Below are 12587 nucleotides of genomic sequence, written 5' to 3'. Positions count from 1 at the left end.
AATATGAAAGTATAAATATATTCCCTTCTAAATAACCCAGAACACACACACTGGTTCAAGGAAAAATAAAGAGATCAACTTTACAAAGAAATAAAAAAAAACTTTGGCCAAATACTTGTTAATTCTTAAAGAATAAAGATAAGATATGGAATTTTCCAAATGGTTCTTTTGTCTGGCAACCAGATACATGTAGATGGGTGTCACTAGACACATGCAGTGGTCACTGGGATCTTTTCAGAAGTAGTTCGTTCACAGGATGTCGAAAGAAAGTTTTGCAGAAGCTTCTCAGGAAACTGCTGCATCAGTTTCTACAGTTCTCATGCTGGATTCTCAGGGTTTCTCAAACAGGTGGAACAGGATGAGCTGGTGCCCTCTCTCTCTTAGCAGGTTTACATCCTAACTGCCTATTCAAACAGTTCAGAAACAAAACCAATTCCTGAACACCATAAATCTAGACTTGTCACTTCTCTGTAAACAACTCCCAACAATCAGCAAGGTTCCGGCTGTTTACTTAAGACTTGTGACTTACAGTAAGTGTTTGTTTTTAAACAAAGTCCCAAATTTCCTTCCAGCAACCCTTTTTTAATAAAAAACAAGTCCAGCATCTCCTCAGTATTTTCACAGTCTTTTGAACACAAGCCCTCAAAGAAAATTAACAATGGAAGCACGTTCATGACATAATATACACTCTTGGGGTTAAGAAACCTTAAGGAAGCTTGATTTTTTCTTTACACTGTAGTCCAGCAGTAAGTAGATTGATTGTCCTCTTAGAAGTTCCTTTGCAAACACTTCTGCCTATTTACCTCTTCTACTCCCTTAAGTCCTTCCCTAAAACCCATCTCCTTGATGAAGATCCCAGTGACCTCTCCTACATCTCCTTTTTTAACCTGGCAATATATTTTCCTTGTGCCTCTTTGGGGTGCCTTGGGACTATTTTCCATATTAAGGTTGTTTTATAATGGAAATTGTTTTAAAATTGAAATAATTTGTACAGTTTTAATCCTGTAACACCACTTCAGACGCTAACGTTAAAATTGCTGGAGTGAATTTTACAGATCCCCCCGATGTCGGGATCATGGCGGGGGTGGGGGATGCTGGACAATGCCTCCGGGAGAGGCCCACCACAAACCCCAACCGGGAAGGTTCAGACCGATATTGCCGGCGGTGGCAAGGCCTCGTGGCGGTCCCACCCCCCCGGCTGCTTGGCAACGACAGCCCAATTTAAATATGTAAATTAATTTAAATTAATGAATAAATTACCTTTATGCTCCCGCCGACTGTTCCGGTGCCATATTTTTACTGGTAACCTGCACTCCCACACCTTCGGATCCCTGTCCAGCGAACCGAGATGGAACACTGGTGGGGAGCAGGGGTGGGAGGGGGGGGGGGGCGGGGCAGGTAAGTTTCTCTGTGCGGGGGGTGGGGTGGGAGAAGCAGGGTCACTGTGTAGGGAATGGTGGGAAGGGATAAAGTTTAAAGTTGATGCACTTCATGGGGGGGGGGGGGAAGGTCAGGTGCACATGGTAAGTGTTTTGGGAGTGGGAGTGGGAGAGGGCAGGTAATTAAATCTATTGTAATTGGGAGCAGTAGGAGAGGGCAAGATCAATTTATTGAAATTTTTAAGATCAATCTGTCTTTAAATATTTAAATTGAAATGTAGGGGTTGAAGCCCTTTAAAAATGGTGTCCGCGCCTGCGCAAAGGCGGCTGACGCCATTGTCGAGGACAGATGCCCGCCCCTCCACATCATCGGGGTGGGCGGTCCGCCCCAGTTATTTAAATGAGCCGCCACGCTTAATATCACGGTGGCTCCATGACGTGTGGCCCGCACAGGCAGGCCGCTATTGTTTTCACAGCAGGACGATAAATTTCGGCCCGCTCTATTCAGCAAATGCTGTTAAATCTGAAATAACCTACCCTTATATAAAGAAGCGCTGTAATAGTTGGGTATGGAAAAGACTTCATTGTTCAACTGGCTAAACGTATTCTACTCTGAAAAAAGTGAAAGTACAACCAATTTGTAAAATGGTATTTTACATAACAAATATAAATTTTACTTTAAATATATTTTAGTGTCAGACAGGATCAGTGCTGTGATTATGCCATTGCATCTGTCCATACTTCTTCATTTATAAACATTAACAGACAGCAATGCATCTTTAAATCTTAAAGTCAGACTTGTTGAAACAACAACTTGCATTTCTATAGTGTTCTTCTTGCAGGAAGATATTGGGAAGAGGTACATTAAGAGGAAAATAAACAGTAGATGGCAAGTAAAAAGGGAAAAGAAAAGTTGGAGTCGGCTGGTCTAATTTGTCCATAAATACCTTCCAACTCTGGATAGATGTTAGAACACAGATATTGCCCAATAATACTTTTGTACCAGCACTGCCTGCAGGTACTTCCAGAGACAGTGTCATGCAGGCCTCCAGCTGCCAAGAATGAGGCACATTAGTTTTGTCATGAACATTGATTTTAAACTGTTGCTGGAGCGAGGAAATGACTTGTTAAACAGATCAGCTGTGGCTCTAGAAGACATTTGCATACTAACAGACAGTGCTTGGAAGGACAAAGGACCATTCCCTGACACATTTAACCCACAATGAACTTTGAGCACCAGACATTGAAGGTGAGGAAGCTCAAATTTCAGGATGACTGCTGGGATAGCCGAATCCACAAACAGATATGGTCAGACCAGCTAGTCACATGACTAACCTGCTTGGCAACCTGTTTTTTTCTGAATTGTACAAACAGTTTGAACTGAGAAAGACTGTTTGCTCCTGGACTGAGAAGATCTCTCCTGTCTGCTCCCATATCTTTCTCACAAGCCTCTGAATCCACTGAAGACACATGAATCCCAAGAGATAAAAGTCTCCAACAGCGAACCAAGTTTAAGAAGAATACTGGGCCCAACGAAAAGCAAGAACTACTGACAATCAAGAACTCTACAGTGAGCTCAAAGAACCGTAACAAAAACTCTTCAGATATTACCTCAAAACTTTCCACGATATTATTTTCTTTTGCTCTTTTCTGTCTCTATTTGCATGTATGTATCGCATATGCATGCTAGCGTGGGCGCGTCGTGTATCCGTGTGCGTCAACTGAATTAGAGTTTAAGTTTAATAAATTTCAACTTTTCTTCTTTAAACCTAAGAAAACCTGTTTGTGCTGGTTTATTTGCCTTATAATTGGAAAGCTGTGAACAGGGATTCACCAAGGGGGAGCAAAAACACAGTGTGTTTAAAATTAAACCCTGTTACAGTAAGACCAGCTGAAGGCTGAGAGGGACCCCAGACCCCTTTCTCACCTAGTCATAACAGTGAGGTAGGATTCGGGGGTTTCTACTGGATTCGTCCACTATTTTGTTTTGACTGCACATAGGCGGTGCCCTTAGCAGTAAGATTTTGATGGCCTGTAAGGACCTTCTTGTAGACTGGAAAAGATCCACAGTCTGCTAATGAATCTGTTGAGCCACTGTGCATGTGTGGTTTTGAAATGCAGTTGCTTCTGCATTGCTCCCCTTGTTATGAATCCGTCCCTCATGTAAATAGGTTGCTTCATCAGCTGCTTCAGAAATGATCTTCCCTCCATCATGATGTCAGAAGTGGGGACGGTCGCTGATGATTGCACAATGTTCAGCATGATTCGTGACTCCTCAGATATTGAAGCAGCCCATGTCCATATGCAGCAAGACCTGGACAACAGCCAGGCTTTGGCTGGTAAGTGGCAAGTAACATTCATGCCGCAAAAGTGCCAGGCATCAACCATCTCCCCATGACATTCAATGGCATTACCATTGTTGCATCCCCCACTGCCAACATTCTGGGGGTCACCATTGACCAGAAACTGAACTGGACCAGCCACATAAAATGTGGCTATAAGAGCAGGTCAGAGGCTAGGAATTCTGTAGCGATTAACTTCTGTCTCCCTAATGCCTGTCCACCATCTACAAGGCACAAGTCAGGAGTGTAATGGAATACTCTCCACTTGCCTGAATGGGTGCAGCTCCAACAACACTCAAGAAGCTCGATACCATCCAGGACAAAGCAGCCTGCTTGATTGGCAGCCAATCCACCACCGTTAATATTCACTGCCTCCAGGACAGATGTACAGTGGCAGCGGTGTGTATCATCTACAAGATGCACTGCAGCAACTCACCAAGCCTCCTTCAACAGTACCTTTCTAACACTCAACCTCCACCACCTTGAAGAACAAGGTCAGCAGATGCATGGGAACACCACCACCTGCAAGTTCCCCTCCAATCCACACACCATCCTGACTTGGAACTATATCACCGTTCCTACACCATTGCTGAGTCAAAATCCTGGAACTCCCTTCCTAACAGCACTGTGGGTGTACCTACCCCACATGGACTGCAGCGGTTCAGGGAGGCAGCTCACCCATCACCTTCTCAAGGGTAATTAGGGATGGGTGATAAATGCTGGCCTAGTCAGCGACACCCACATCCCCCGACAAATAAAAAACATTCGGAACACCACAAGCCTGTCTTGCATCACCAAAGAATCAGTGAAAGCAGTCCTGCAATATAAATGTGTTTAGTGCTTTAAGTTTATACAGCCAATTACATGTGACATTGTATCACTGTCAGCTGTCTCAGATGACACTCTATTTCAGTTTTACTGACAAGCATACTGAAAGCAAGTGCATGAAGTGCACTGCTAATGAGAATTAAAACTTGTCTTAAATTTGTCAAAGCTCTCTACTTGGAATGAGATTGACAGTGAATGTCACCTGCATGCAAAGAAGGCCTGCAATCTGATTTCTCATTGTTAACAAAAGAGTTTATACAAGCTTCCTTGATAATATAACTGATTGTGAGGGGTCATTCAGCTGAGCTTTGAAGTGAAAGGTTATGAACCATCCAAAGCCTAGTCCAACCTAAAAGGTAGCTTTGGGATTTGGAGGATAAAGTTTTTGATACCAGAACAGAGTTTTGTCTGAAGAATAAAACTTTCTTTTGCTTCCAACATTCTTCCCATTACTCCTCTTCTGGATGATGATCAGAAGTAGGAACCATGGCTGATTTTTCTAATCTTTAACTCTGGAACGCTGATAGTGACCTTGCCATTTTCCCTAGCTGGGATCATCTGCATGGCACAGCCTGTGGATTGAATTACGGCTCAGTGCCACACTGGGTGAGATCAACAAACAACATTATTTACTATGCCTCCTATTTTAGTATTGTGTGCTTATTTGGGCAGCACTCCCTCGAGCCCCATTTCCATATCATTGATGTACGCAGTAAACAGAAGTAGTACCAGAACAAAACCTTGCGGGACACTGCTAGCCGCTCCAACTATTCCAAGAAATTGTCTTAACTTCTGTGGGGGAGGGGTTTTAACTTGAGCGAGCGGGTCAGGGAGTTAAATAGGCAAAAATTCTGTCCGTGTTGGGAAGCTAGCTCCAAACGACTTCTGCATTTCAGTGAGGCAAGACAAGGGGCAGGCAGACAATCCGCTCCCAGGAGGTGGTCTGGCTAATTAAAAATGTTAATGAGACTGGAAGGTTTAAGTAGCCAACTGGGTTTTCCAGGCCTTGGGAAACTCAATAGCTGCAGCGAGGCAAGGACAGGCTCTGGTAGAAGGCAGGTGCCTTCACAGCATTCCTTGTGGGCCAGGAGGAGCAGGGGTTTTCCTGCCAACCTGCCAGCCTCCCCCACCATCAGACCTACCCCTCCTACAAATCACCCAGCCAGAGATCGGGGATTGGACCTCCACTGTCCCAGAGTCAGGACTTTCCCTGGGATTGGACACCCTCTGGAGTCAGAGATGGACTCCCCCACCCTACGGGACTGGCCATCTTTTCCCCATGGGCAGGGATTGGCCCCTACTTCGGGACCAGACCTACCTGATTCTGTGGCCTCCTTCTGAGTGCTTCCTGCCCAACTGGAAGCCAAGTCCATCAGTGAGGCTGACTTCTGGTCAGGAAACCTGACAGGACTAAAAGTTGCATACGGTTGAGTTATAACTCCACTGCACATGAAAACCCCAAACATCCAGATTTCTCACATACTGCCATATACCATGTGGTTCAGTTGGTAGCACAGTTATTTTTGAGTCAGAAGGTTGTGGCTTCAATTCCCACTCCAAGACTTAAAAACAAAAATCGAGTCTGACCCTCCAGTGCAATGCTGCACTGATGGAGGCTCTGTCTTTTAGATGATATCTCAAACTGAGGCCTGTTTCTTCTCTCAGATGGAAGTAAAATGTCCCATGGCACTATTTCACAGAGGAGTAGTAGAATTATCCCTGATATTCTGGCCAATATTTATTCCTCAATCAGTGTCACGCAAAGCAGAATATCTGCTCATTATCACGCTGCAGTTAGTGGCTGTTTGCTGTGCATAAATTAGCTGCTGTGTTTCTTACATTAATACACTTCAAAAAAGTACTTCATTGGCTGTAAAACATTTTGGGGCATCCTGTGGTCATGGAAGATGCTGTATAAATCCACGTCTTTCATTCTGTGTGCTACATTGTCAAGGATTTCTCAAAGTCCATGTACATTGCATTTTTTTCATTCACGATATCTGTCCCTTCTTCAAAGAACTTATCAACAATTGCTCGGTCCACTCATATATTTTGTTTAACTCATTCAGTAGTTTCTGAGCTTCCTCTTTTTTTTCCACTGCCACTCCAATTTGGTGCTGTGTATAATTTTAAACAGTTTGCGTTGAATGCAAGTTATTGAGGGAAATCAGAAACAGTAGTGGTCCTAACACTGAGTCCTGAGTGACCCAACTCAGTATGTCACCCTCCCCTGACGTTATCCCTCTAACTTGTAAAATTGTTTCTTACCCTTCAGCCAATTTCTTATCCCGACTTAAATTTCTTCCTGCAGGGTTTCTAATGGTCATTTCCACTCATGCTAATTTTGTTCATCTTAGGTATGTATTTTTCCTAGATGTCCAGCATCATTCTTTAAAAAAATCTTCCATTTGTCAGGTACTGAAATGTTGGCATACTTCCTCCTCCAATTCATTGTTTGAATACTTTCCTCTTTGAAATTTTTCATTTTAAAATTATAAATCTGGATCTTAGCTTAATATTCAAAGAAGAGCAGGGAGTTCTCCTGATGTCCTGGTTAACATTTACCCCTCAACCAACACCATCAAAACAGATTAACTGATCATTTATCTCACTGCTGTTTGTAGGACCATGCTGTGTGCAAATTGGTTACCACATTTGCCTATATTGTAATAGTGCCTACACTTCAAAAGGTACTTAATTGGCTATAAATTGTTATGAGACATCCTGGAGACACGAAAGGCAACATACAAATGTAAATTCTTTCTTTAATTTTGAATAAGCTGGTCTATGTAAGAAATGGTTCTGCAGGAACTGGCAGTTTTTGGCTATTGCACCTAAGTACCCAATTTTAATGTGTAACCGTATACAGTGAGCGTTAGTTGGTTTATTGTCTGCAACTATACTTGATGCTGAACTACCATTCTTCCCTTCCCACTTATTCTTTAACATTATTTGAATTAGAATCTAGAAACTAGCTGAGTTAATAATGGATAACCCCAAATATCTGTGTCTAAAAAATTACTTTCATGAGTTAGCAAGAGTCAAAGGGGGCGAAATTTGTTTGCGTAGCGCCACTTCACACAGACCTACGTCGATTCCCTGGAGGCAGGCAGTGCCACGGGTCATTAACTACATGGCCCAGTCAGCATTCTTCAATGATATCAATGACTAATAGTCCAGAGGCCTGGACTAATGATCCGGAGACATGAGCTCAAATCTCATTACAGCAGCTGGGAATTTAAATTCATTTAATTAAATAAATCTGGAATAAAATGCTAGTATCAGTAATGGGTGACCGAGAAACGACAGGTTTGTCGTAAAAACCCATCTGGTTCACTAATGTCCTTTAGGGAAGGAAATCTGCCGCAGTGACCCAGTTTGGCCAATATGTGACTCCAGACCCACAGCAATGTGGTTGACTCTTAACTGCCCTTTGAAATAGTCTAGCAAGTCACCCAGTTGTATAGGAATGGGCAATAAATGCTGGCCTTGCCAGCAACACCCACATCCCATGAAAAAATAAAAAAAAACACTTGTGTGCTTATCCAGTACTAATGGAGAAGTATACTGCTATGGCTTCAATGGATGTCATAGAATAATAGAAGTTACAACGCAAAGGAGACCATTCAACCTATTGTACCTATGCCAGTAAGCTGTTCAACTGGAGCCATCAATCCTAATGCAATTTTCCTGGCCTTTCCCTGTATCAATTGCGGTAGATTCACAGAAATGCCTTCTGGTTTGCACTGAAAGCACCTTTTAATTACAAAGAACAAAGAACAAAGAAAATTACAGCACAGGAACAGGCCCTTCGGCCCTCCAAGCCTACGCCGATCCAAATCCTCTATCTAAACCTGTCGCCTATTTTCTAAGGGTCTGTATCTCTTTACTTCCTGCCCATTCATGTATCTGTCTAGATACATCTTAAAAGACGCTATCGTGCCCGCGTCTACCACCTCCGCTGGCAAAGCGTTCCATGCACCCACCACCCTCTGCGTAAAGAAATTTCCACGCATATCCCCCCTAAACTTTTCCCCTTTCACTTTGAACTCGTGTCCCCTTGTAATTGAATCCCCCACTCTGGGGAAAAAGCTTCTTGCTATCCACTCTGTCTATACCTCTCATGATTTTGTACACCTCAATCAGGTCCCCCCTCAACCTCCGTCTTTCTAATGAAAATAATCCTAATCTACTCAACCTCTCTTCATAGCTAGCGCCCTCCATACCAGGCAACATCCTGGTGAATCTCCTCTGCACCCTCTCCAAAGCATCCACATCCTTTTGGTAATTGTGAGGATCTTTGTTTGAAACCGCAGTCAGTATTTGTTTTGAAATTTTTTTACACACTATTATTCCTCAACCTTACTTTTTATTCCTAATTGTTAAAAGTCGCTCTCTTTCAAATCTTAGATGCATTGCTTTCTGTCCAGAATGGACCAAGCTGGGATAGATATTTGAATACAACTTTAGCCGGAATTTTTCAGCGGAGGCAGCGGTCCCGCCGCCGGGCCTGGAAGCGGAAGCAGTGGGGGTCAACCTGCTTCGGCAGATGGTGGGATCCAGGGCTGCATTTTGCTGGTGGTAGCTAATTAAGTGGCTGCTGCCAAGGCTGTCATCCCTATTAAGGATGGCAACCCCTCCTCCACCCACCCCCCCCAAGAGCTGCCAGCACAATGAGAGGACCAGAGGCTCAGCAGCCTCAGTAGCACCACTGCTGGCGATGGATATTGCGGAGGCTGCACCTGGATGATGAGGGCACATAGATTCCTGGTACCCTTGAAGAGGGATAACTGGGGTTGGGGGTAGCCAAAAAAAGACCCCTCCACCACCTCCGCCCCCGTAGCCTGCTGGTAAGCCACCAGTTTTCACTGGATGGTCTCCCCACATGGTGGCGGGCCCCCAGTTACTGGCAAAATGCCCACAGAGGTGGGAAGTGTCCCTTAATTGGCCATTTAATTGGCTCAATTGAGCTGTGGGCGGGCGGCTTGCCTGCCATTTTTCTCACTGCTGACAAAATTCCCATGTCATTTTGCCAGCTTTCCGTTGTTAGCATTGTTCTTGGCAGGCTTTTCGATTATTAGATAAATAGTTGAATTAGATTTTGTCGTTTCTATCTGCTGTGGGGGCTCTCATGATCTCCCACTGTATCTTTGGCAGGAGATTGATGGAAACTCCAGAGAAATTGCTGAAATGGCCGCTTACACCATTCCTCCACTGTCATAGTTATGGTGGGAGATCGGGTTAAGCCGTGGAAATTCTACTTCCACGAATTCATGTTTAACAGCGTGGAGCCTCATTATTACAAGTGCAAATCAGGAATTCAGGCGCAGATGTCAGCAGGTCCAAAAGAACTTTCCATCATTAATTTTAAGTGTTTCTTACACAGTGGTACTGTCAAAGGATTGAGAGCATTTCTATTATCCTTCCCAATGGCCAAGGAATAGTATGTAATGTGGTTTGAGTGGCCTGAAGAACCAAAACTACAAAGAAAAGAAAGTGAATGGTGTCAGCAGTTGAGGGGTGGCAAGAGTGGGAAATAAATTATGTCAATATTTTACCTGCTGCCTGTCAGTCGTTTTTTGCTAAAGTTCTGGTCAGGAATTTAAATGCACACTTTCAGATGATTTATAAATGAGGTGTTCTAACATACTGTCACTCTTTAAGCTAATCCCTGTGAACTGCACTGCCAGCCCATTGATGGACTGTTCTCTGAGAAGATGCTCGACGCAGTGATAGATGGAACACCATGCACTGAGGCTGCAAACAGCAGGGATATCTGCATCAATGGCATATGTAAGGTAGAGTTGGGTATGTTTCCTTTGTATAAAGTCAAGCTTTCGCCTACCTCCTCAGCAGTGTGAAGTGACAAGCATATGGTAATGTGTCATTAACACTTTCCTTATTACCTGTAAATTTCAAAGAATGGTCTATGACTGCACATGTTTTCTGCCACAAATGAAATAGATGTCATGGGAATAGCAGGCATTTGGGGAAAAGTTTGCACTTGTGAGGTCGCCTTTTATGTAGCAACAGTTTGAGATAGTTTCATGCACACTGCATTGTTCCCTTTTTATTCATTTTTAACTTACGTCCTATCCGAAATAGTGTAACTTTTCACAATGAACATACGCCAAAGCCTGATGCTGAGGTTTAAAGCTGGAAGTCAGTTAAGTACAGATTCTGAAACAAGCACTTGCTTTCTAAAGTGAACTCGCTTTGAGCTGGGCCGTTGGATTATATGCCATTGAAGCCAATGGAAGAATGACTTTGACACAAAGTCCAGGTATAGGAAAAATGATAACATAATCCAAATTAATTTTTCACTTACATTAGTAAATGCAGTTTTGGTACACCAAATCTTTTGTATACAATATGTTGTAAGTAATAAGATCTTACTGTAAATGTTTAACATTGAATATAATTTCTTCTCATAGTATTTATATATAATTTCAAAAAGAAATTGGATCTATACTTGAAAAGGAAAACAAATACAGGACTATGGAACAAAAGCAGGGAAGTGGAACTCATTGTAACTCTTCAGAGAGTTGGAGCAGGCACTATGGGACAAGTGGCCTTTGTGTGTTTTATGATTAAGTGATTCTATACTCTGTGGAAGAAAATAGCATTCTGTAAACTGATTTGACTTTATTCTTAGTAGTCTTAACTGAGGCATGCTTCAATTTTATGCCAGGGCAGGATTGGTTCGTGTGGAGGGCTGGGTGAGAGACAAACTTGCTTACCAAGACCCTGAGAAATTATGGCCTCAATATTTACCCCTCCACAATGAGCTGGAAAGAGTCAGCAGGGGTGGTGGGGGGTGGGTGGGGGTTTGGCGGCAGGCAGGAGGTGTTGTTAAAACATGGAGAACACTTCCCCAACACCACACACGTGCCCACTGCCATTTTTACGGCCTTGGATTTTGTGGTCTGAGTGTCCAACTGTGGAAAGGATTGACTCTTCATTAATTTATTTAAATGAAGTGCAATTAGGAGCCCAATTTCAAATTCATTGCTGTTATGCAGGTTTCCCAGGGGTTGGGAAACTCGGTAGTGAAAACGACAGGGGAGCTGCCAGCTCACCGAAGGTAAGTGCCTTTTCCAACACTTCGTTTGGGCCAGTAGAAGCAGGAGTGCTTCCTTAGCCCCTTCAGGAAGTCTTCGGCTTCCCCCCCACCAATAACAGTTTCTCCCTACCTCTTGCCACGATCGCCGACTGCCCCTGCTGCAGCCTCAATTGCCTTTCTCTCCATTCAGGCCCGATGTACGATCTATGTCTTGCCACGATGACTTCTCTCTCCCTCCGGCCCCGATGGCCAATTTTTCCACGTCCCAAGTTGCAATGGCCAACCTTCCCCCATCCCAATTGCTGGTGACCATTCCCAAGGATCTATTGGTGCTACTTTCTGTCACTGACTTTTCCTCTCAGCTGTCCATTTTGTTGGCTGCTGGGAAAGAAAAGGATCATTTTGATGGTTTCTCTTGTTCTCTCCCAGCTCAAAACCTTCCTTCTCTCAGTCCTTTTGCTTTTCCCTCAGTCTTCAGGATCTTAAAGTTTGGCAGCAATCTCTACTTCCTGCTGTATCTATCTTGTTTCCTCTTTCCACCTTTAGGAAACAATGCAGTCTTGGACCTTCACCTTGATTTCTCCATTTTATTTTTAAATGGGGCTGAAATCTCATTTAAACTAATAAATGCAGAATTGGTACATCACAGGCTGGATTTTAAGAACCCGCCGCTGAGATAAAAATGGTGGCCTGTGTGGGCCGCAAGCCAAAGAGCCGACATAATCTCCTGTGCAGTGGGTCATTTCAATAGCCGGGACAGCCCGCACCCCCCGCACCCCCCCAATCACATGGAGGGGGCAGGCTGTCTGTTGCTGGCAATGGCGTCAGCTGCCTGTGCGCAGGCGCTGGTGCCATTTTTAAATTAAATAAATCAATTTATAACAGCACTTTCCCACTCCCCAATAACAATTACAGTAACCATTTGCCCTTTTCCCCCCAAAACACTTAGCTTTTACATCTGACCTTTACACCCCC

General features: G+C 43.7%; 1 protein-coding gene across 1 annotated transcript in view; it reads left to right on the top strand.

Annotated features, from left to right (window-relative positions):
* Nucleotides 1-12587, top strand: part of LOC137369758 (A disintegrin and metalloproteinase with thrombospondin motifs 12-like) — a 780536-nt gene that overhangs the window by 476364 nt on the left and 291585 nt on the right. The window contains exon 13 of the mRNA XM_068031165.1: nucleotides 10214-10347. Within this exon, the coding sequence (XP_067887266.1) occupies nucleotides 10214-10347 (134 nt within the window). The remainder of the gene's footprint in view (nucleotides 1-10213; nucleotides 10348-12587) is intronic.

This window comes from Heterodontus francisci, chromosome 1 (genome assembly GCF_036365525.1).
Source record: "Heterodontus francisci isolate sHetFra1 chromosome 1, sHetFra1.hap1, whole genome shotgun sequence".
Classification (NCBI taxonomy): Eukaryota; Metazoa; Chordata; class Chondrichthyes; order Heterodontiformes; family Heterodontidae; genus Heterodontus; species Heterodontus francisci.
This window is presented reverse-complemented; position numbering and strand designations above follow the sequence as displayed.